The 20,224-nt window shown below is 42.8% G+C and overlaps 2 protein-coding genes across 13 annotated transcripts in view; one reads left to right on the forward strand and one right to left on the reverse strand.

The window, feature by feature from the left end:
- Nucleotides 1-3,322, forward strand: LOC105691849 (dnaJ homolog subfamily C member 2). Its single transcript, XM_012410601.4, has 6 exons — nt 1-234; nt 375-650; nt 764-969; nt 1,065-1,243; nt 1,336-2,542; nt 2,764-3,322. The coding sequence occupies exons 1-6, from the start codon at nt 186-188 to the stop codon at nt 2,812-2,814; spliced, it is 1,968 nt and encodes a 655-aa protein (XP_012266024.2). The 5' UTR covers nt 1-185; the 3' UTR covers nt 2,815-3,322.
- LOC105691603 (muscle calcium channel subunit alpha-1) overlaps nt 3,018-20,224 on the reverse strand; it is a 25,813-nt gene continuing 8,606 nt past the window's right edge. For 2 of the 12 annotated variants that reach the window (XM_048655938.1, XM_048655937.1), the window contains 28 exons: nt 20,042-20,162; nt 19,670-19,967; nt 19,522-19,598; nt 19,331-19,451; nt 19,138-19,267; nt 18,896-19,059; nt 18,702-18,789; nt 18,018-18,125; nt 14,609-14,716; nt 11,991-12,043; nt 11,778-11,924; nt 11,485-11,686; nt 11,141-11,410; nt 10,949-11,032; nt 10,374-10,442; nt 9,949-10,137; nt 9,779-9,881; nt 9,540-9,694; nt 9,220-9,444; nt 8,943-9,147; nt 8,713-8,846; nt 8,533-8,634; nt 8,348-8,446; nt 8,131-8,246; nt 7,879-8,031; nt 6,571-6,824; nt 6,063-6,190; nt 3,018-5,971 (listed from right to left, as the gene is read on the reverse strand). In XM_048655938.1, the coding sequence (XP_048511895.1) occupies nt 5,597-5,971; nt 6,063-6,190; nt 6,571-6,824; nt 7,879-8,031; nt 8,131-8,246; nt 8,348-8,446; nt 8,533-8,634; nt 8,713-8,846; nt 8,943-9,147; nt 9,220-9,444; nt 9,540-9,694; nt 9,779-9,881; nt 9,949-10,137; nt 10,374-10,442; nt 10,949-11,032; nt 11,141-11,410; nt 11,485-11,686; nt 11,778-11,924; nt 11,991-12,043; nt 14,609-14,716; nt 18,018-18,125; nt 18,702-18,789; nt 18,896-19,059; nt 19,138-19,267; nt 19,331-19,451; nt 19,522-19,598; nt 19,670-19,967; nt 20,042-20,162 (4,278 nt within the window). In that variant the 3' untranslated portion in view covers nt 3,018-5,596. Of the gene's footprint in view, nt 5,972-6,062; nt 6,191-6,570; nt 6,825-7,584; nt 7,629-7,878; nt 8,032-8,130; nt 8,247-8,347; nt 8,447-8,532; nt 8,635-8,712; nt 8,847-8,942; nt 9,148-9,219; nt 9,445-9,539; nt 9,695-9,778; nt 9,882-9,948; nt 10,138-10,373; nt 10,443-10,948; nt 11,033-11,140; nt 11,411-11,484; nt 11,687-11,777; nt 11,925-11,990; nt 12,044-14,608; nt 14,717-18,017; nt 18,126-18,701; nt 18,790-18,895; nt 19,060-19,137; nt 19,268-19,330; nt 19,452-19,521; nt 19,599-19,669; nt 19,968-20,041; nt 20,163-20,224 lie in introns of those variants that run through there. The other 10 variants (XM_048655944.1, XM_048655941.1, XM_048655940.1 and 7 more) reach the window with 10 other exon arrangements.

The following is a 20,224-nucleotide window of genomic DNA, read 5'->3' on the forward strand; positions in this document are numbered from 1 at the left end:
CCGTAGATTAGTGTGTCGCTCCAAAAAAAATTACCATCGCACTTGAATGGAGTACAAAGCGTGAAGAACGTGAAGAAGACGGAGTGGTGAAGTTTTAAGTGTGCCTGATGCTGAGCGCGTCCAACCTTAAAAATCTTCATGTGTGAATAACTTTTGTCAAATTTCTACACGTCAGCACTACGATTATGGAGTTACCTGAGTCCGGGGAATGCATCGTTCTCAACACCATATCACGTAATGTCTTTCAACATATCACATTTGCAGTAGCTAATGCTAGGTTAAGTTACTTGTAGGTTAGTTTAATCCAAAACTGTATTAGAACAAAGACTGTTTGAAAACCCATCCACTAATTGTCTATTAAATAATTTTTACAGCTCTCAGGGTGGTGTCCGTTGAGGCAGTGGGCTCCGTCTTTCTTTACTTGGCGTCGCACACTAAGTTGGATCTTCCATTTAAACGAAACAACTTATTGTCAGCCCAGGATTCGGAGTCATTCGATGAAGAAGACTCAACAGAGCACAAGTTTGACGATGATTTGGAATACCTTCGGTCACTGGATCCAAAGGAATGGAAGGATCAGGACCATTACGCCGTCCTTGGGATGTCGGAACTCAGGCACCGAGCTACTGAGGATGACATCAAGCGAGCCTGTAGGTTTTGCTGCTGCGCCCGCACGACTAAATTTAAGACTCCCTTCCCAAGCAGTTGACCTTGCAATTTTTACGGCTATGGATTTATCTTCATTAAAACGTTTGTATCGCAGACAAACAGAAGATTTTGAAACATCATCCGGACAAGCGCAAGGCCCTTGGCGAGGAAGTACGACGGGATGACGACTATTTCACTTGCATAACCCGTGCGTGGGAAACCCTGGGAAATCCTGTCAAGAGACGAAGCTACGACAGCGTCGATCCAAGGTTCAACGATGATATTCCCGACGAAAAAGAGGCCATGACCGATTTTTACAAGGTACAGACGGCGTACCAGTCTTCCAACTCGTGCTACGTCTTGATAAGTTTCCCCAAATAAATAATGGTCTACAAGGAGTAAAAATCCGCTTTCAGATCATGGGCAAAGCTTTCGAAGAGAACTCTCGATGGTCGGAAAAGAAACCTGTGCCATTGCTCGGTGGTCCGGATACCCCTAGAGAAAAAGTCGAACGGTTCTACTCGTTTTGGTACGATTTCGAGTCATGGCGGGAATATTCCTATCTCGACGAGGAGGACAAGGATAGCGCTCAAGAGTAAGTGTGTCACGGCTATTTTTGGTATCGAATTCGGAGGGCGCAGGGAAGGGGGGCAGCTGGGCTAATGGGATCGTTGTGTTTCTCTCTAGCCGGGACATGCGAAAGTGGATCGAGAAACAGAACAAGGCAACGAGGGCGAAGCGCAAGAAGGAAGAAATGGGTCGAATTCGTTTGCTGACAGACATCGCCTGGACGTTGGACCCCCGTATAAAAAAGTTTCAACAAGATGACAAGGAGAGAAAAACGGCCGCGAAACGAGCGAAACAGGAAGCGGCCAGAGCGAGGCAGCTCGAGGAGAAGCGACTTCTCATGGAGGAGGAAGAACGCGCGCGCGTCGAGTGCGAGCGAAAACAATCGGAAGAGAAGGCTCGAAATGACGCCCTCAAACAGGAACGCGAGGCGCAGAAGAAGGCCCTACGCCGTGAGCGTAAAGCGATACGGGATATCTGCAAAGCGAACAATTACTACGCCGAAGATCCCAGCGAAAATTTGAAGCACATGGAAAGCGTCGAGAAAATCTGCGAGCTCTTCAAGTTGGCCAGGCTCGAAGAGGTTTCGAAAAGGTTGCAGGACGAGGGGCGGAAGGCGTTTCTCGAGGTCGTTGGTGAGGCGGAACGTAAAATCGAGGAGGAACGTCGCGCCGGAGTCGTCGAAAAGGAAGAGAGGAATACCCCCGACAAACAAGTGAGATCGTCAACCACCTCCTGGAGCGAAAATGACCTTCAATTGTTGATAAAAGCCGTGAATCTGTTCCCCGCCGGAACCAGTCAACGGTGGGACGTCGTCGCGACTTTCATAAATCAACACAGCAACGTTTCCTCGAACGTTACCCGTACCGCGAAAGAGGTCCTCGCCAAAGCCAAGGATCTGCAGTCCACGGACTTCAGCAAATCCACTATGAAGGATCGCGCCAACAAAAAGGCCTTCGACAACTTCATCGCCGAGAAAAAAGGCAAAGAAGATATAGACGAGAGGATGCCGCCGGTTACGGAAAGGCTGGATCCGTTAACTAACGGGAAACCGAACGCCAAAACACGCGAACAAAATAACACCGTGCTCAATCAAAACGGTCACGGTGACCACGAAGCGGAGAATGAAAATGGCGACACCTCAGCCCCAGCTGCGACCCCGAAGGAAGCCGTCAAGAAAGATACCGCCCAACCTTGGACCCCAGCGGAACAAAAATTATTGGAACAGGCGCTGAAAACGTATCCAACCACCGTACAGGACAGGTGGGATCAGATCGCTGCCTGCATACCAACCAGAACGAAGAAAGAATGTATGAGAAGATACAAGGTGAGTAACGCTAACGAAATTATTCTCATTTTTCCTTTCAACTTTTCAGTCAAATAGCTCTGAATGTAAATTGAGATCTTTGGAGGTCATTGATTTTGCTTCGCGAGATATTTTGCTGAAAAAATATTCGAAATAAAAAAATTCACCTCCCCATATATTCCTCGCAACACTCGATCGAGTCCAACAAGAGAAAAGCTAATGGCGGGTATTTCTGTGGACAGGAACTGGTTGAGCTAGTAAAAGCCAAAAAAGCGGCACAGCAAGGTAAGTAGGTGGCAAAAATGGTCAGCGAAGATGCTTCGATAAGAAGAATAAACAAAATAAAAAAACAAATCGACGAAGATCGTCTACGCGAGGATGGCCGGCGGTAAAGTATTATACTTTCGAAGTGTGGTGTAAAATCTCGAGGATCTTCTTGTTGCGGGAACGATTTTGGTGTTGAGATACAAAAAAAGTAAAATAAAAATCATCTACGTCATTCTTAAAAGTTTAATTTGACACATCATCTCTTACAACACCATAATCAGAAACAAAAAATTTCACCCCATTGTTGTTTTTTTGTTTTTTTTGTTTGTTTGTTTGTTTCATCATTCACCGGGATGTATAATATGTTTTCATAAGGTTTCGTACATTCATTAATCGTGTATAGGTACCTTAAATATTGCCTGAACATTTGTGGTTAGCGTAATAGCGAAATAAATGAAATTAAGACAAAAAAGGAAACAAAATAACTAAAGAATATTAAACGAATAGAATAAACTTCTGAGCAATTATCTACTACATGAAACGCAAACTTATTCATCCTCACCCCCACCCTGAACCGCTCCACTATTTAATTTATAATAATTACAGCTACAGACTGTACATCGTCGCGATACTTTATCTTTTTATGTAACAAAAATAGGTGATTTTTTTTTTCTTCTTCATTTTTTTTTTTCATTCCTTTTAGGACGAAGTCCTTCGTCATAAGAGACATGCACGATCGGTCGACCATTTTATGGCGCGTCTTCGACTACTCGTCACGTAAAAGGTGAGCCAATACCTGCAGTTTTCTCGAATTTTTCAAGACATTGTTACATGGAATAGGAATTTTTATATTCCCTTTTCTACATCTTGTCCTATCAGGGGTAAAAAGAACATCATTTATGCGTTATTATATTTGTTCTTTTGGAGCACTGTGACTCGACCTAAATTTCTGGTCCGCGTTCATATTTCCTCATCAGAATGGGCTGCGCGTTGTCGGACGGTGACAGGAAAGAACGTCCCAACCAGCGAAAAAGAATAAAATTAGTCGCTCCAAAAAATTTTTGGAAAACTGCGAACAAATACATCAGTCGCGGGATTTCGTTTCAATGTCGCGGTTAGAACGTTATTGCACATCGTCGTCGTCCAATTTCGAATCTCAATACAACATAGTCTCATCACGAAATAGTTTTTCTTTTTCTCTTTTTATTTTCAAATATTTTAAAAATTCTTGGCGGATCGACATTAATATTATTTATCTAATATGTATGTATGTATGTAATTCATATAATCGTAAAATATTATTGGCTAAAGTTGATAACAAAGTCTTCTTTGGTCCGAAAGAAGTTAATTAGTTGTTTAGGCACTTGTCAATATTTTCATCGATTATTCCTTTTTTTTTTTTTATATGTATATATATATATATAATTATAATAAATTTTCTGCACACTTCGTAAACTAACAAATAATATGTACGCATATTTGTAGTATGTATGTATACCTTACAAGTATTTAGGTAACAATGTAAAGTTTTTTTTTTTTGTGCAATAACTAATATCGTAATACCAATTTTTTTTCATGAACATATACACTGCAATTATCCTGCGTGGTAAAATTTTTTTTTTTTTTTGTGGTTTTTTTTTTTCGCTTTTTTCTTTCTTCAATTTTTCATCTTTCAATCATATATTAATTATAAATATCGTCAAATATCATTAATATTATTTAGTTATTAGTTAGTTTTATTCAAAATTCTTTATAAACAATATATAACTATACAATAGCTTTAATGTGTGCTTCGCGTGTTGATTTTCAACCGGGCACGGTATTAGTCAACTTTATGTATATATAAATCGTCGGGTCTTTTTGGCTAGACACAAATATCGCAGAATATACATATTATATATATATATATATATTTTTTTTCAGTTTTTTTTTTTCTTTTGTTCATTTTAATTTATATATATATATATATAATGTATATAATATGTACCTACCTATTTTGGGTGTATACGCTACAGTATATATCTACTTTTTTTTTGGACCGATGTGGCGGGTAAAAATTTACACGTTCAATAAGGAAACGAGGGTATTGCTTGTAGCGAGACGAGTTTCGTTTTTTACACGGACGAGAAAATTTTACCCTCGGATTTAACTCTACGATCGAAAAAATTCACGGCGTTGTCGCGAAATCGACAAACGCGTACCGTTGGAACGATGAACTTTTTTTTTTTTCCGTTATCCATTTTTTCAACCGTTTTTCTCGTCTCTCTCGAATTTATTTCTTCATTATATACTTTTTTTTTTTTTATTTTATTTTAATTGCGCATCTCCACGATCTTTTGTTCCAATTTTTTTTTTTCTTTCTTACTTTCCTTCATTTTCTCAATCTCGATTTCTTTTTTTTTATTGTTTTTTTTTTTCTATCCGCCGTCAAACCGTTCGTTATTCCGTCTATCGCGATAGGACCCGCGCGGTCGACGAAGAGGATAAAAATATTTCATCTTTCACTTTTCCAGAACTCTCGGCGATTCCTCGAGCCGCCTGTCGCGGGGGAGTTAACCGTCCGCAGAGGTATGCCCCCCGTAAAACTTTTCTTATTTTTTTTTTTTCTTCTTTTCTCCTCGAGAAAACGCAAAGACCATTTCCAGGTCGGGAAAATCGATCGGCGATCGTTATCAAATAACACATCACAACGAACACGTGGTCGGAACGTGCGTTGGAATTTTTTTCTGACTCTTGTTCAGTTTTGCACTATCGACAATAAAATCAAAGACGCACGGCGCAGCGTGCCCTCGAACAATTGTCCCGTCGTTAGGAGGGCGGCTGTTGCTGCTGTTGTTGTTGTTGCTGTTGTTGTTGCTGTTGTTGATGTTGTTGTTTTTGTTGCCGTTGACTCTGACGCTGGGGCCTGACGGGCTGCCGGTTATTTTGCGCGTACTCCTGTTGCTGCGTTTGCAGCTGTCGTCCACCGGGATAGTTGACGATTTGCTGATTGTTTTGCTGATCGTGATCGGACCGTTGGAGCTGGTAGGTGAGATTCTTGCCCCTCTGCTCGTTGAGAAGCAGCAGATGCGCCGCCTGGTCCATCTCTTCTTTCGTCATGTCCAGCGCCTCCTGCATCTCCCGCGACGTGTACTTCACGAAATCCGAATCGCAGTATTTCCCCAGACCCTGTTCAACGAGGACCTGAAATCGGTAATCGAATAAATAAATCACAGCGAAACGGAAGAGAATTTACTCGAGGATTATTGACGCGCAATCGTGTTCTCCCACTCACTCGTCCGACGAGACTCTCCGCGCTTCCGATAACGTCGAAGTTCGGCTTCCGGTCGGCCGGACTTCCGGGCAGACTGTGGGTGAGACGTTGCGCCGAGGCGTTTCCGTTACTCTCGCCAGACCAGGTGACTAAAAACGAACGAAAACGAAAATCATCGGAGGGCACGCCATTCCCCGTAGTTTGCGACGTTGCCTAAGGCGACGACGCGGGTGCGTTTCTATCCCGCTCTTCGATTAGTTTGAAAATCACATCACAACGGATTAATTTTGTCCGCCCGTCATGCTTCGAGCGACGATACAATCGATGTTAATTCTAAGCAAAACACGAAGGTCGAGAACAGGGTGCATCGTTACGTCTGTTGTGTTTACGACGAGCGTGCGTCGATAGAACAATTTTTCAAAACCGCCCCGATTCTTTTTCTCCCCCGTTCGACTCGATCCGCCGATAAAATTTTTCTCATTTTCCTCTCCCCCTTTCTCTCTCTCTCTCTCTCTCATTGGATATATACCGGTGTCGGTCCACACGTTGCAATCGGCGCAGCAATTGCGCGTCTGTCTTTGGCCGGTCGCGTTCAGGTTTCTACCCCCGAATCCCGACGTCGCAGTGGTAGCGGCTGTCGCGAGGACGCTGACTCCGCTGACACCCGTCAAGGTCGACGGTGCTGAAGCGGGACTCGCGCCCGCGGCGGGACTCCACGTCGGCCGATGCTTCCGCGGCGGAAGTTTCGGTGGCATCAATTGCCGCTCGAATCCGTCCTGAAGACTGCACGCAACGACCCGCAATATACAGACAATAGATACACGTCCTTAGATCGTTGGTCAATGTCAGATGGATTGTTTTGCATTTTTATGGTTCTTTCTTATTTTTTTTGTATTTTTTGTGGCTTTTTTTTGTTGTTTTTCTTTTCTTTTTTTTTTCATTGATCGTGTGCCGTGTACGGTGTATGATATAATTTTCGTGTGCGTTCTACGGTACGGTACGGTAAAAAAAAAAAGAAGAAAACCAAAATTTCTTTCTCCTCCTCCTCCTCCTTTACACAGCCGCAGGCGAAAATCCTCTTCGTTCTCGAGGCGAAAAAAAAAATCCCCCTATCGAATTACAGCGATCCGAAAATTTCTGCAATTTTACAGTCCTGCTCCTGTTCTTTCTTTCTTTCTTTCTTTTTTGTTTTTTTTTTTTTTTGTTCTGTTAGTCGGGGAAGGGGGCAAAATTTGACCAAAAATTAGAAAAAAGAAAAAAAAAAAAGTAAAAAGTAAACCCCAAGCAAAAATCAGGATACACAGCAGTCATGCGAAATAACGTAAAAATTGCGGAGGTGGATAATATTATTATCATTATATAGGGAGTTGGAAATGTACAGAGAGATATATGTATTATGTAAAACGCACGTGTTTCGGGTAGATTAGAATGTAGAAATATACAACGGGGTCGGGGGTTGTGGGCGAATAATTTTTTGGGTAAATTATTATTTTTTTTTTTTGTTTTTTTTTTTACGGTATTAAATATCCCCAACTAATCTTACCATATTCATTTTTCGGTTGTAGATAGTTGCCGCTACTTGGCCCACTGAAACGTATTAGAATCAGCTGGAGGATGTCGAAAGATTATGAAAAAAGTTTTTTTTATTTAGTCAGCTTATTACGACCCGAACGTTGTCGACGCGTCGGTCGACGAGATATAACGAAAACGATATAATCCCGGCATCCGTAAATAATAACAACAACAACAACAACAACGATAATCAGGATGTATGAAATGTCCGGAATTTCGAAAACAGATAACAAAACGACTAAATACCGAAGATTGTTCAACTTACTCTATGACTCTGTAAGCGTTTTGGTAGCTCATCTGATGTACGCCCGGGGAATTCCCGAATACGGTCAAAGGTCGCAGGGGGATGTTTTCCTCGGCGCCGCGAATCGACCTCTCACCCATTCCCATCTCGTTCATGGCGCCGTCGCTGAGTCCGCTGCAACGAAAACAGAAACAAGTCGGAGTCCGACCCGTTCGACCTTCGCGCGACGACGACGTTTTTCTTTTTTTTTTTTTTTTCCTTCTGTCGACTCACCCAGCGATATTCGGTACCACTTGGTGCGACCTCGCCGTTATCTGGTTCTGGCCGTCGTTCATCCCCCTCATGGTCGACGAGTAGGGAAGGAAGTCGATGGAATTCGTCGGCGAAACCTTTGGACGAAACGGGAATCAGAATTTACGAGAAAAATATTCAACGATCGCACGCGCTCTCGAAATATGTATACGTATATCGTATGCTACTTTAATTCTACCTTAGAAGCGGCGGAATTGACCTTCAACGACTTCGCGCGATGGAAATTGTGACCCTTGCGCATGCTCGACCAAACGCTGCCGAACAACGAATGGTTCCTCTGAAATTTGAACGCGGTAATTGAGCGAAATTCGACCACCGAAAAAATAACTGGCCGTCGAACGGAGCGATCGTTTTAGCACTCACCCTGTGCGTCGGTTCCGGATTGTCGTCCAGTAATTCTTCGAGGTTGCCCGAAATCGCCCGCTTCAGTTCCGGCCCGGCTTCGTGGAGGGTACGCAGACCGGCCTGCAGCAAAGAGATAAATATTTTCGGTCAACCGACGTCGAAAAGGTGGGGAGAGGGGGAGAGGCCGCCCCAATTTACCTGCAGCGTCACGGTGTTGTGACAGTCCTTGTCACCCTCCTTCATTTCCTGCTCCTTCCGTTTCTTGAAACGCCGGAAGTAATCCTGGATCAGGAAAGTGGCGTAAAATTTACCCACCGTCACCTCGTCGTCGACTGGAAGAAAAAAATTCCAAAATTGGAATGAAAAAACGCAGACTAAGATCGGGCGGATCGTTGATTCTACGATAGGGGGAACGACGGGAAACGCACCTCCGGGGGGCGGAACAACCTGGTCCAGTAATTTCGGACTCGTTCTCTTCCAGATCTTCTTTATCACAGCCCTGAGCTCCGAGTTGCAGTCGTCGATGTTCCCCTCGGTTTTTATCCTCAACGAGGTTCGGACGACGGCGAACAACGTGGCGTTGAACAGCACCGTTCCGTCGCTGTTCAAGGGCATGTTCATCGACACCAGACGCTGAAAAATGTGTGTTTGAAAAATTTTCCGAAATACCCCGAGAGCGACGGGCGACGGAGAGGCCGGGCTCACCTTGCAGGCTACCCTGTGGGGGCAGAGTTTGCCGAATCCTAACGGCGGCGATATCTTTCGCAGCAGAGTGACAACGTCAAGGTGCTTTATGCGGCCCTTAGCGTCCGGATCGTACTCGGACCAGAGTCTGATGAATTCGTCGAGATGGTGAGGACCGAGGATCGACCAATCCCTCGTCAAGTAGTCGAAGTTGTCCATGATTACGGCGACGAACAAGTTGATGATCTGAAAGGAGGTTTTCGGTGATTTTTTTTTTTTTTTAATTCGTACGTTTCTTTAGGGATGGAAAAAAGGATCGATCCCCGGCGTTTTTCGCTCACCAGGAAAGAGCAGAGTACGTAGAACGAGATGAAGTAAGGAAACGCTATGTCCGAACCGCATCCGGCCCAGTTGCCGGATTCGTCGCTGTTGGGATCGCACTTCACCTGGTTAGGCCGGGACGAACAGTCCAGCATGATGTCCTGCCAGGCCTCACCTGCCCCGAAAAAAAAAAGTTTCCGGTTACCTCCGCTCTCTTCTGGATTAAAAATTCCAGGACATCGTTCGACGGCTAATTTACCTGTGGCTGACCTGAACAGGACCAAAACCGACTGCGGAAACGTCTGGAAGTTGTTGTTGCGGTGTATCGCGGTGCCCGCGTCGAGCGCGATTTTTCCAAATACCTGTAAAAAAAATTCGGAAGTTACGTTCCCGAGACCCGACGAATCTTAACCGAGGAGCGTTACTCACCTGCATCCCTATCACGGCGTAGATGAAGAAGAGCATGACGATCAGCAGGGCGACGTAGGGCAGCGCCTGGAAGGACTTTATGAAGGTCCAGAGCAGGGTCCTGATGCCCTCGCCTCTGCTGAGCAACTTGACCAGTCGCATGACGCGGAACAGTCGGAAGAAATTTATGGATATGATGGTCGAACCCGGCTGAATGTGATAAAATTGTAATGAGCTAAACTCGTCGATTTACACGGCGCACGATTCACGCACCACCAGGGCCGGCGATTTCACGACTTTTGTGGCGGGCTGGTGATAGAAAGGAGAGTCGCAAACAGGGGTGGGCCGATAATAAAATTAATGGAGTCCGGTGAGCTCTAGCGAATCGGACTGACGGATTGAATAGGTATGATTGATTGATTGATTGATTGATTACGCTGTCTTACCGATCTCGTTTTCCCGGAAGTTCGCATCGGCCGTCCAAGATTTCTATTCGCTATTTTCTCAATAGTCCCCTGCAATTGATTCGTGTTGGGAGAATAATTGATGTATTTATACGAAACTTTGCGATCCATCGAAGTTCAAACCATGCATAGAGAGACGTGATCGTATCATTATATCGTGTTTTATTCCAAGTCACGGATCCAAACGGACTGAACGGCATTAGTTGGAAGAGGACATCACACGATCGCTAATTATCTCTAATAAAAACATATATCGCACTGTCAAGCTAACGGAGAATAGAAAACTCGGGGTGGCCAATCCGAATTCACGGCAAAAACGGGATTGGAAAATGGCGTTTTTTTTCAGTTATTTGTTATTCGGACTGAAACTAAGAACAGAAAAAAAAAACAAAAAAAAAAAAACGATACTTTCGGGGTGCGGTTTTTTTCCACGGGGTCGGTACACAAATCAGGCTACGCAAGGGGTGGTGGGGTGGGGTGGGTTGGTTCCTCGCATTCTCCACACAAAAGTCCAAGAAAGTTTTCAGAAAAATTCAAATAATTTCTCTCATACTCACGTTGACCTCAGAGTAAACGATGTCGATGAAGCTTCCCAGGACGATGATGAAGTCGAAAACGTTCCAAGCGTCTCCGAAATAATTCTACGGATCACCATAACGGCGTATAATTACACGGTTTGAAAAAAAATCCTGCCAGGATACTCGAAACGATTCCTGCCTCAAATCAAATAACAACGAATCAATGCTCGCCTTGAATCTGAACGCCGCCAACTTGAAGACGAATTCCAGGGCGAAAACGGCCGTGAATATCATGTTCAGTACGTCCAGTGCTTCCGTGTAGAATTCCGGCTGTTCGTAAAACTTCATGGCCAAGGTCACGGTGTTTATCATGATCAGGGTGAATATCGTGTACTCGAACGGCTGCGACGTAACGAACCACCAGACCTTGTACTGTATACGATGCTTCGGAATGTAACGTCGCACCGGTTTCGCCTTCAGTGCGAATTCGATGCAGTTTCGCTGCGGTAACCAATGGAGAATTAGAGGGTCAAGGTCGCTTATATTCCAGCCGGATAACGCGGCGCGACACCAACCTGATTTTTATCCAGTTCGCAATTCTTGTACTCCTGTTCACCCTCGTTTTGGAAAGTTACGATGACGAAACCGACGAATATATTGACCATGAAGAAGGCTATGATGATGATGTAGATGATGTAGTAGGCGGCCACTATCGGTCGGAAGTTGTGAATCGGTCCGTAATTTTCCTCGTTCGAGTCAATCGAGACGTGGAGAAGCCTGTAAGCACAATATCACCCCTTCACTATCTGCCTCCGAACGATCGAAAAAGGAAGAAACAGGGTAAAATAAATCCCAGGGGGACCCTTACGTCGGCCATCCCTCGAAGGTGGAGACGGTGAACAAGGTCAACATCGCCTTCGCGACGTCGTCGAAGTGAAATTTATATCGGCTCCAACTTCGGTTTATCACCGACGGCCGGTCGATGTTGCCGTCGTCGAAGACCAGATAGGTTCCCCTGGAAAAGAAAATCCCCGCTTTTCATTCCGCACGAGGCGATCGATTTTCCTATCGTCATACTCACTGGCAGTCCATCTCCGTCATTTTGGATCCATCGTTGCAGGAGAAAAACTTCCCCTGCGGACATTGCGGAAGAAAAATTGATCAGCTACTTTCTACGGGAGTTTGGAATTTTCGTGAATGCTAATAACAAATCCTACACATCGCAGCACGCCACACAAATAACAGCCACAGCTCTCAAAAACATTCTCATATATAGGTAATGTATTTAGATGCAGCAAACAGAAACTCTATGTGACAAAATCAATTTTCCATGTAAATAGACTATATATAGGTATAATATATTTACGTACTCGAACGAAATTCAAAAATGAAAAAAACATTCCTTACTTCCACATGCATATCATACATGTATATTGTATGTGTATGTATATATGTATATGAGCGTATATATTTATAGATAAGGAAAAGATAAAAAAAAAAAAATGAAATAAAACCTCCACGCACGAATACATATAAATTAGATAGAAGATGTAGACAGATTGATTGATTACATGTACACGTAATATGAGGTAATTAGTACGATATAGTTGGTACATATTATTATACACATAATGAGATTCTATTCATCCCCCAGAAAAATCCTGCAGGATCTTCGGACGTCCGACGCAGCTAGGAATATTGGAAGAATCGGACCGTAGACGATCAAATCACGTACGTTCAGTTTTTATCGTTCGTGCATCTCAACGCATTTTTCTTTGTCAGTAGATTCCTCCGAATGAGATAAGTCGGAATTGCCGAGGTGAAATTGTCGAGGGATCAACCGTTCACAAAATGGCGGCACGAGACGTCAGCCACTGAGCGGCCAGCTGCGCGCGCAGCGGGATTGCTTCACAAAATGGCGGCCCTCGGTCTGTTCGCGATGCTTTCAGGCGACGAATCCAAAGGGCTCTAGTTCGAATACCGATGAGGTTTCGAGTTTTTTGGATCAGAGATTCTAGTTTAATATTTTTCGTGCGAATCCGCTGGCGCTAGAAAACGGGTAGACTTCTTCACACGGCGATTTAACGCGTGTGTAGTTTTGAGCAAACTGAGTTTGGATTCTGAATTTCGGAGTCTCGTGGATGAATTTCAATGCAACGTTCGGCGTCAGCCCTTTCAACGGGCGAGATCTTGGATTTCTAAATTGCTTGCAATTCTTTAGAGCCTGCATTTGACGAACGTTATAGAATACGTACGTTGTATCAACGTTATACGGTCATTTATGAGCCTTCTTCTCGCTCCCTCGAAAAGGGAATGAAATGAGAGAAAAGTTATGCGACCTTCGTGCCTTTCATATGCATCATATCACGCATGTGTATAAAGTATACCTAATAAATCGGAAATAGTTATTGTGATCGAGGCCGATCGCGAAGCGTCTAAAAAAAAAAGTAAGATGCATTCATGCAGCGTTAGATCTACAATGCATTTAATTATTATGTATAACGAGGAGCGGAGCAAGCAAAGTCCATCAGATTTTATGATTATTGGATGTTAGTAGTGGGTAGGGATAGATCAGGGATCGTGAAGTATTATTCTATCCGTGAAATGTATTTGGACGAAAATAAGACGATGAAGTGAAAAAGGAGGGACAGAGGCAGCCGGCGATAGAACGTCGAAAAGGTCATCGCATGCTCGAGTGACTATGTTCATAACCAGAGCGATCCGCACAATTTTATAAACTGGAGCAGTAAAAACTTCGTTCCAAGAAAAGAGCAATTATTCAAATATTCAAAGGTAAAGCGTCGACCGTCCATGCAAAAGTATAACGCAGATGCACAAGGACAAGTCGAAGGACCCAAAAATGATGTGACTGCATCCTGATAGTGTAAAAATGCCACGTCTCTGCACGGCTACAAAACCCTCTTTACGTTTCTCAGTCATTCGATATTCTCTACCCTAGCTGGAAACTCGGGAATAAAAAGATCCCTGGATGACGATTGGCTCGGTCCTGACTTTGGATTCGTTCACCGTGTAATGCGTAACATTTTTATACTACATTAGCAGCGACTTCTATGACCGATTTTTGTCTCGCAATCAACCCATCTCGCTTACACACGGGAATGTGGGGCAAAATGAACGCGTGGAAAAAAAAATCGACCATTTTTTGCTGGCAACACACCGGCATTGCATCGCGTGGCGTTATTTCAAGATTTTCAAAGGATTTCACCTTGGTTTTTTTTTTTCTTATCTCTCCGAGTTATCGGCAATTTTTTGCTTTTCGGAACAGAAAAATTGGGTGCCTCGATTCGTCTGAGTCCTAGCCGTGCTCTCATCGGCTGGTTCTTATTTGCATCCAATCTGACTCCGGGAATCCCCGTTCTTTAGTAGCCAATCAAAACCGGAATAAAAGAGCGAAAGGTTATCTATTATTTCGACATTCGACCGGAAGTCAAATTTCTAGCTGTTCCAAGAATCGCGAGTTGTTCTTTTTTTTTTTCGGAATATCGTTTTGCCCCACAGATCCGTATTGCTTGATCCTTCCCTAAGTACATCTATCGCCAAGCTTGTGTTTTCGAACAAAAAATTCACTGGAGAAACAATAAAATAATCCGGGAGTGCATAAAATTTGTCGGGGATCGGATAGCGGTGATGAGGTGATCGGGCAGATGATGATTGGAATTTCATTATTCTCGTTTTTACCTTAAACAGTTGGACTCCGATAACAGCAAACATGAACTGTAGGAGATAGGTGACCAACATAATGTTGCCAATGGTTTTTATGGCGACAATCACGCATTTCACTACGTACTTTACGTAGTTCAGGTCAGGGCACAGGTGGTGGTCAGGTGGTTCAGAGCGTTCAGAGCGATCAGAGCGGGCAAGATGGAGGCGATGATTGAAACAAGAACAGGTAGCGTTAGCGTTATAAAACAAAATCTCCTATCAAAATTACATATACTCTGGGCAGATATAATTACAAAACATTATATTATTCAATTACGGGGTGGGTGAATCGTCCGATTGTCATCTCCTCGAATATACTTATTACTTTCTTTCGCTGGACAAAGTAGGTATAATATACTTCGATTTCAATACCTTCTAATCGTTCGCGCAGTAGCGTCGTCATCTCGGATAGAAAAAAATTAAAAAAAAAAAAAAAAACCCTGGAAATCCTCCTCACCGGTTCGCGTCGTTCAATTCCGTATCACACCTGCTACGTTATTCATCCTATTTTCTAAATGAAATCATTCGTCAACCAAGCCCTCGCCATCCACCCGTTACGTAATGAAAATCATCGTCGTTTCACGATGACAAGATAGTGAGAAAACGATCCGACTGATCTTCGTCCACAATGCACCTGGGGGTAACTGAGCTGCGATCCCGTCCCTCCGTTGTCATACCGATTCGACAGTGTCTCTCGTCGTCCTAAATTTTCCCGAAGACCTACTCCAAATGTCATTTTCAAACGTAAAGTTAGCGTGGGAAGGTGGAAGGATATGGACCCGCGGGACGAAGCAAACGATCCTCGAGAGAACGTGATAACTTTGAAATTGCTGGAATGTTGAACGTGTCCTACGGGTCTTTATCGCCCCATCGTCCCCTAGATACCCGCTTTTCTAGAAATCGTGGTTCTCGCATTTCACGATCTGGTAATCGTTTCGCTGCAGATTTGAGGAAGCTGATTACGTGAGACGAAATTTTCGATTATACCGATCTCGAAGCCCAAATGACGTGGATTAAGCTCGTTGTGGCAAATCCGATGTCTCGTGACACGGAAACTGACGAAAGATGGCGGATTTTTATTGAAAAAACGAAGTTATCCGAACAATCTTAGAGAGGTTATGTTGCCTTTCGGAAATGGCGGTTGATCTACCTATCTTCGATCGAATTTTGATCGATCATAGCTAATTTTTTCCGCGAATGGATCCTCTGAATATTTTCAGAATAGATCCAAAGAAAGTTTAGGTTCATATTAATCAATTAATGTTCGACTATTCCAAATCCCCGCGTTGGTCTCAGGGTTTATTTGAGATGAAAGAGAATTCAATGCCGCACAAAATGAGCCATAACATAACGGAATCGGCTCAACGGCATAGATTTTTTGGCGTTTCACAAATTTTTACCGAAAGGAAATATGGTCTCTTCGAGATCGTCGCCATAACTGCGCATTTCCAGTTCAAACCAACTAGTTTCGATTGATTTTCGGCCTCACGAGACGTTGTTTCCGCCATATTGAACTCGATCAGTGTCAAATGCGTTTGAAAATCAGTATATTTCAATCATTTTTTTCAAATTAACAACTTTTTGTTCAAATGCTACGCTTGGCAAAAAAAAAAAAAAACAAACAAACAAAAAAAACAGAAAGGAACAGGGAGGGAACCTTTTAACGGGACATTGCAGACGCTGTCCTCCCTAAATGAGTTCTAGTTTCGGCCTATAACATCGCGCGTACAATCAATAATTACGTATTACAATACCGATCAAAAAAAAAATTAATTAATACTGTATATTAATTGTTCATTATTATTTTCAATTGTATGTATGTGTCCGTCATATGCATATACACGTACGTATATCTATATGAATTGTAATTATTTATTTATATATGTATATATATTTTTGAATTTCGTTTCATCGAACAAAAAAAAGAAACAAAAAAGAAATAAATAAATACTTTTCCTAATCGTTTAATTTTCATATCTCCTTTTCTTGTTAATAATTGGCACACCACAGCAACAACTTCAGTTTGGAAAAAAATTATAATCATAATCATAATCATAATAATCATAATAATAATAATAATAAAGCATGCAAATTTCTTTTTTCCACACGACGAATACAAAAGGCAGATTTACGTGTTTTATAATCGCGTATTCGTTTGGAACTAGTTTACATAAATTTATACACACATATAGGTATCGTAATTATGATATACTGTGTACTCGTCTAATCTAGATAATCCTCAGTAATATATCAAATCTTAAGTTCTGTTCAACGTAATCTACGTGTGATAAATATCAAGTGCATTTTATCATAATTGGGGTTTCTCACAGATTACTATATAGTATGTTTGTGTGTACTGCGCGTTTCAGGTATATATGACATTTATCAAATAATACGAAAATACTGTAACAACTACGAACAAATGGGATAAAACAAAATAACAACTAAAAAAAAAAAAAGAAATAAAAAAATAGTCAAGATCTATCGTATCTAGATTCTAGATACATATAATATAATCTATACCCATATATATGTATAATATCAGGATATAATGAAAACTGGGGCAAAGCGGCGGCAAATTGTAAAATGTATTCAAGGGTAATTCGGTCCAGGCAAAATCAGGTACGGATTCAGGACGCTTGGTTTTTGGTTTTTTTTTTTGTTTCTTGATATTTTTTTTGTGTTTCTTCTTTTTGGGAAATGCGTTCAACACATAGGTGGTAATATGTATTACGTTTGTGTACGTATATATATAGGGAGATAAAACTGCAGGTAACCGCGAATCATGTGGATATTGTTGTAAATATAACTAATGAACACTCGACTAAGTTACATAGATAAGTATGTAATTTTATGTAATTATAGTACTACCCAAAGGTGCATTGGTCAGATATATATATATAAACATATTAAAATACAACCGCCGTTAACGTCACATGCCTCTGATATCAATATATGTTATAAAACCCCCATGTACCTGATGAAAATTGACACATGATGTCAAAAACAAAAAAAAAAAAAACAATGCGAACGAATATGAAAAACCGGTGACAAAAATTGCGCGAAAAAACGAAGAGAGATGAAAAAATAAGAAACGAAGTAGAAAGTGAGAGAAGATAGATAAAAAAAGAGAAAAAAAATCCAAAATTACCCAGAAATAGTTCACGACGAGAAGAAACGGAAAAAAGAAAAAAAAAAAAAAAAAATGATAGAAATTATCGTAGAAGAGAACGATTTATGTATTCTTGTGGAAAGGATAATGATGATGATGATGAGAATAATTTTTGCATATATATATATATATGAGTATTATGTATGTACAATGGGATATTGGTATGTATATGTGGTACCATATTTGACATCGGACCTGGGCGTACAATCCTACCTTGAAAAGTTGAACACCAATGACGGCGAACACGAACTGCAGTAGGCTGGTGACGAGGACTATGTTTCCGATAGTCTTAACAGCTACGATGACGCACTGAACTACGTGCTGATGTCAAAATGAACAAATCTCAATATGGTTTATGGATTCAGTGTGAGCAGTTAAATTTCTTCTTTTTTGTTTTTTTGGCTTTTTTGCTTTTTTTGCTTTTTTTGCTTTCAATGATAATTGTCGTCAAAGAAATGGGACAACGTACGGCGGAACGAGTAGGTATTCGCGTGTACACCTGTCGTCATATACCCGTGACGGTTGGACGTCTTTCTACATGTACTACGAAAAATGGTATGCAGGTATAACGTGTAAAGTCCTGACGCCTGTGAAAAAATAACTTCCTCGGCTGCGGAACGGTCTAAACCCTCGATACGACACTCTTGGTGTCGCGTCCATTGATTCACGTCGTATAAACGCGCGATAACGAAATGCGAATACTCAATATGCACGGATCGGTTGCCCTACGCTGTTTAAAAAAATCGCTTCGTCTCGGAATCGAAAAATTCCGCGAACAGGAAAATTCACGGCGATCCGTGCAATTCGGGCATTTTCATCCAGCCCCGATAAAAAACACGTCAGTTTCGACGAGGTGACTGTAAATTTTTTCGATATCGTACAAGAATCCGAACCTACCTTCAATCCCTTGGCTCGATTGATGGCGCGAAGAGGCCTCAGGACTCGGAGGACACGAAGAATCTTCAATACCGACATGGCGCGGGATCTGCGGTGGTAGAAAAAAAAAGAAAAAAAAAAAAACAACAACAACAAAGAGCCGATTGAGTCGTGTGACGTCGGTTACGTCGATCGACGGGGAAAAAAATGCTCACATGAACCAGGCGGAAATGGAGACGCAGACCACCAGGAGATCGAGGAGGTTGAAGGCCGACCGGCAGAAAGCACCCTCGTGGACGACGCAGCCGTAGGATATCATTTTCAGACAAATTTCTATAGCGAACACGCTCGTGAAGAAATGGTCGAAGTGGTTAAGGACCTGTTGTTAAAAGAAGAGAGGGTATCCGTTAGCACTCTGTAAAATTCCTCACAAGTTGCGTCTACCTTTGATACGCACGAGGTTACGAGGCGACGTTGCTGACAAGGGATCTTCGGCGGCCAACATGGCCGAGGATATCAGGATACAGGCGAGGATAACGTTGCCGAAGTATCCGTGGTTGCAGAACCAATGGCAGAACACCCGAAATCTGGTAGAAGGAAAAATGACGGGTGAGCATCGGCGAAATTCCTCGAATCCTTTTCTCTCTCACCTGTTCGTTTGCGAGAATACGTAAAATGCCGAACCGGCTGGAATCGGTTGTTTTTTGGTCGCCATATTGAATTCGGACATTCGCCTGGGTCGCGCTGTCACCTCCTCTCCCAGACCACCGCCTTCGGTAAATATCGGTAAATTATTATCGGTAAAAAAAAAAACATAATAATCGCCCAGCGAGATTCTCACCTCCCATTTCTTCGTCCTCCGACTCCACCTCCATACGCATTTTGGTCCGGCTGTTGGAATCGTCGCCCTTTTCCGAACTGAGAAAAAAAAATACAAAGGGGGGGTAATACGCGGGGATGGAAAAAAAATTTGATTTTCCGCGACTCACGTTTCCGTGTCCAACGCCGCTTCGTAGTCCTCTATGGTCTCGTTCGGATCTTGCTCGAGATCGGTGCCTCCTTCGTCGTCCTCGTCTTCCTCCTCTTCCTGCTCTTCCTCTTCGTCTCCCGTACCTTCTTCGCCGTCGTCGCCCTCGTCCTCGCTGCCGCGTCCTCCTCGGTTCGGCGAACCGCTGCGGGATTTGTTCTTCTCCGCCTCCTCCTCCGCCTCCTTTTCGATGGCCGTCAAGGACTCGGCGTCCGCCAAATTGTCCACGGCGATGGCCAAGAACACGTTCAACAGGATGTCTGGTTCGATTCGTTAAGGTCGGAAATAATTGATCGGTGATAAAGTAAGTTTTAAACGTGATCGGCAAGGATACAGTTTCCGCATATGAACAGTATGATGAAATAGACGCAGGCCAACGCCCCGAACTCCGACATTCCACCGTAAGCTTTTATACCGACGTACATCACCGCGTTCCAATCCTCGCCGGTCAACACCTTGAAGAGTGTAATGGAAAATAAGAGTCAGCTTCGTTCGATGATCATTGGTTCGGGATAAG

This window comes from Athalia rosae, chromosome 5 (genome assembly GCF_917208135.1).
Source record: "Athalia rosae chromosome 5, iyAthRosa1.1, whole genome shotgun sequence".
NCBI lineage: Eukaryota > Metazoa > Arthropoda > Insecta > Hymenoptera > Athaliidae > Athalia > Athalia rosae.